The sequence below is a fragment of the Austrofundulus limnaeus genome, unplaced genomic scaffold (genome assembly GCF_001266775.1).
Source record: "Austrofundulus limnaeus strain Quisiro unplaced genomic scaffold, Austrofundulus_limnaeus-1.0 Scaffold398, whole genome shotgun sequence".
Lineage (NCBI taxonomy): Eukaryota > Metazoa > Chordata > Actinopteri > Cyprinodontiformes > Rivulidae > Austrofundulus > Austrofundulus limnaeus.
Window position 1 is genome coordinate 474113 of NW_013952800.1, and position 2026 is coordinate 476138.

The following is a 2026-nucleotide window of genomic DNA, read 5'->3' on the forward strand; positions in this document are numbered from 1 at the left end:
ATGTTTATTAAATAAAGTCTAATGTTACAACTAATCATGGATCCCTTTAAGGGACCAGATTATAATTGGTCTTTAAAATGTGGTAAATAAATTATTCTTAATGACTGAGAGGAAGTTTTTTGATGGTTGCATTTTTAACCAGAAAAATCTACCTCTCTTCTTATACACACTGGAACTCCCACCAACTTGTATATTTTGAGCCTTACTTGCATTCCATGTTCAATTCCAGTTCATAAATCACTTATCTCCAAAACTACAAACGTTCACTGATTAAAACTTTCAGCAACAGAGGACATTGTCATACCCTTTGTTCTAACTTTGAGTTTCTTCAGTAGTCATTCTGAACTCAGCATGTCTTATGTTTCTCATTATGATTTTACATGTTTTTGTGTATTTTTTCCACAGCCTTGGCTTGACAACAAACACACTGTGTTCGGAAGATGCACCAAAGGCATGGAGGTGGTCCAGAGGATCTCCAATACCAAAGTGAACCCCAAGACAGACAAACCGTATGAGGACATCAGCATTATCAACATCACCATAAAGTGATATTCTCTCTATGTTCTGTACAGTGATGTTGATTTTTACTGACTCAATAAAGATGGTTTTAATGGATTATAGGAAATGTTACAGCTTGTAACAAATATTACAGAAGTTAACCAGTAAAACAACTGCTGAAACATTCAGAACAGTAGGAAAAATGAGCAGAAAATTGTTGGAATATGCTTAATGCTATAACAAACTTAATGGTAGATAAAAGCCAAAACCTCTACTGAAGGCTAAAACTGGTAAACCTGTAGCTAAAATCCAACATTATACTTAACATTACCTGACTCGCTGTTTAAATCTGTAGATTCATGTGTTTACAGCTCTGAAACAGAAGTCCATTTTCTTCATCTTTTTACTTTTAATTTTCCATGTAGATAGTAACGTCCAGCCTGGGTCACGGAGTGTATCGATTTTGCAGAATGAAAAAAGGTGACATTGTACATCTTATTTTATTAGTCTAGTAGGAAAGGGGGTGGGGTCCCATGCACCCGAAAGATATATATTTTTAACCTAACTTTTTGTAATCCTAAAGGTGTCTAGTAAATGGATTGTGATGGCCCCAAAGCAAGTTATTGTCCCATGTATGTTTTTATTGACTATCTTTAATGGCCGACCTGGATTTTCCATTGTGAAAAATGAAAACTTTAAATCAACACAACTCCTAAACTATATATATGACAGACACCATTCACCCCATTTTATTTTTGTCTTTTCATGGGTAATTTGTTGAAAAAAAAGATTCCTATGATTAAATCATGTTTGATGCATAATAGCTGGAGTAAACAAACAAAAAAAAAGGCTAAAATTCGCCTAAACTGAATCGCAGGAACTACTCTCCTGTACCCTATTGATATTTTTTTCAAAGCTTTGTGTATTTATAATTTTCAACATGCATAGTAAACACAAGTTGATGATATCCACTTGACATTTTGTCAGATGAATGTTTATTGTACCCTTTTGGTTGCCGACCTGGAGTTCCACAAATGCAAAAAACAATGTAAAATCAACATGTTGACTTAACTAGACATTGTGCAGAGGCAAATGACCCCAGTTTGGGTTCCATTTTGGCATGAGGAATTAATGGAGATTGGTAGTGACATGACTGGCTACACATATTTTTTTTTTTTTTTTACTTCAAAACAACTTGCCAGAATTTGATTTTGTCAGCCATCTTGGATGTTGACACATTTGCAAATTTACAAGCTAGCTTTAGCTCTGGTTCAAAGCACAAACTACTAAATTCTAAACTGCAACCTTTAAATTATTCTGGCAATGTGTTGTAGGCGTTGGCATACGGGTTTAGGCAGTTATTTAATTTTCATCAGTTTGAAATGTTGAAAAATAAGGCTGATTGTTGCTAATAATGCCAAAGAAACTAAAGAAAATAATGGTGAGTATAAACAGTTTAATCCAGCAAAAAAGAAATCCAGGAGAGATGAGGTTTTCTATTCTCTCAGTCCACAAATTATTACTGGTC

At 34.3% G+C, this 2026-nt stretch overlaps 1 protein-coding gene across 1 annotated transcript in view; it reads left to right on the forward strand.

The window, feature by feature from the left end:
* The window catches only part of ppwd1 (peptidylprolyl isomerase domain and WD repeat containing 1), an 18422-nt gene extending 16951 nt beyond the window's left edge, over window positions 1-1471 (forward strand). The window contains exon 11 of the mRNA XM_014023947.1: window positions 406-1471. Within this exon, the coding sequence (XP_013879401.1) occupies window positions 406-549 (144 nt within the window). The 3' untranslated portion in view covers window positions 550-1471. The remainder of the gene's footprint in view (window positions 1-405) is intronic.
* Window positions 1472-2026: the final 555 nt, after the last annotated feature.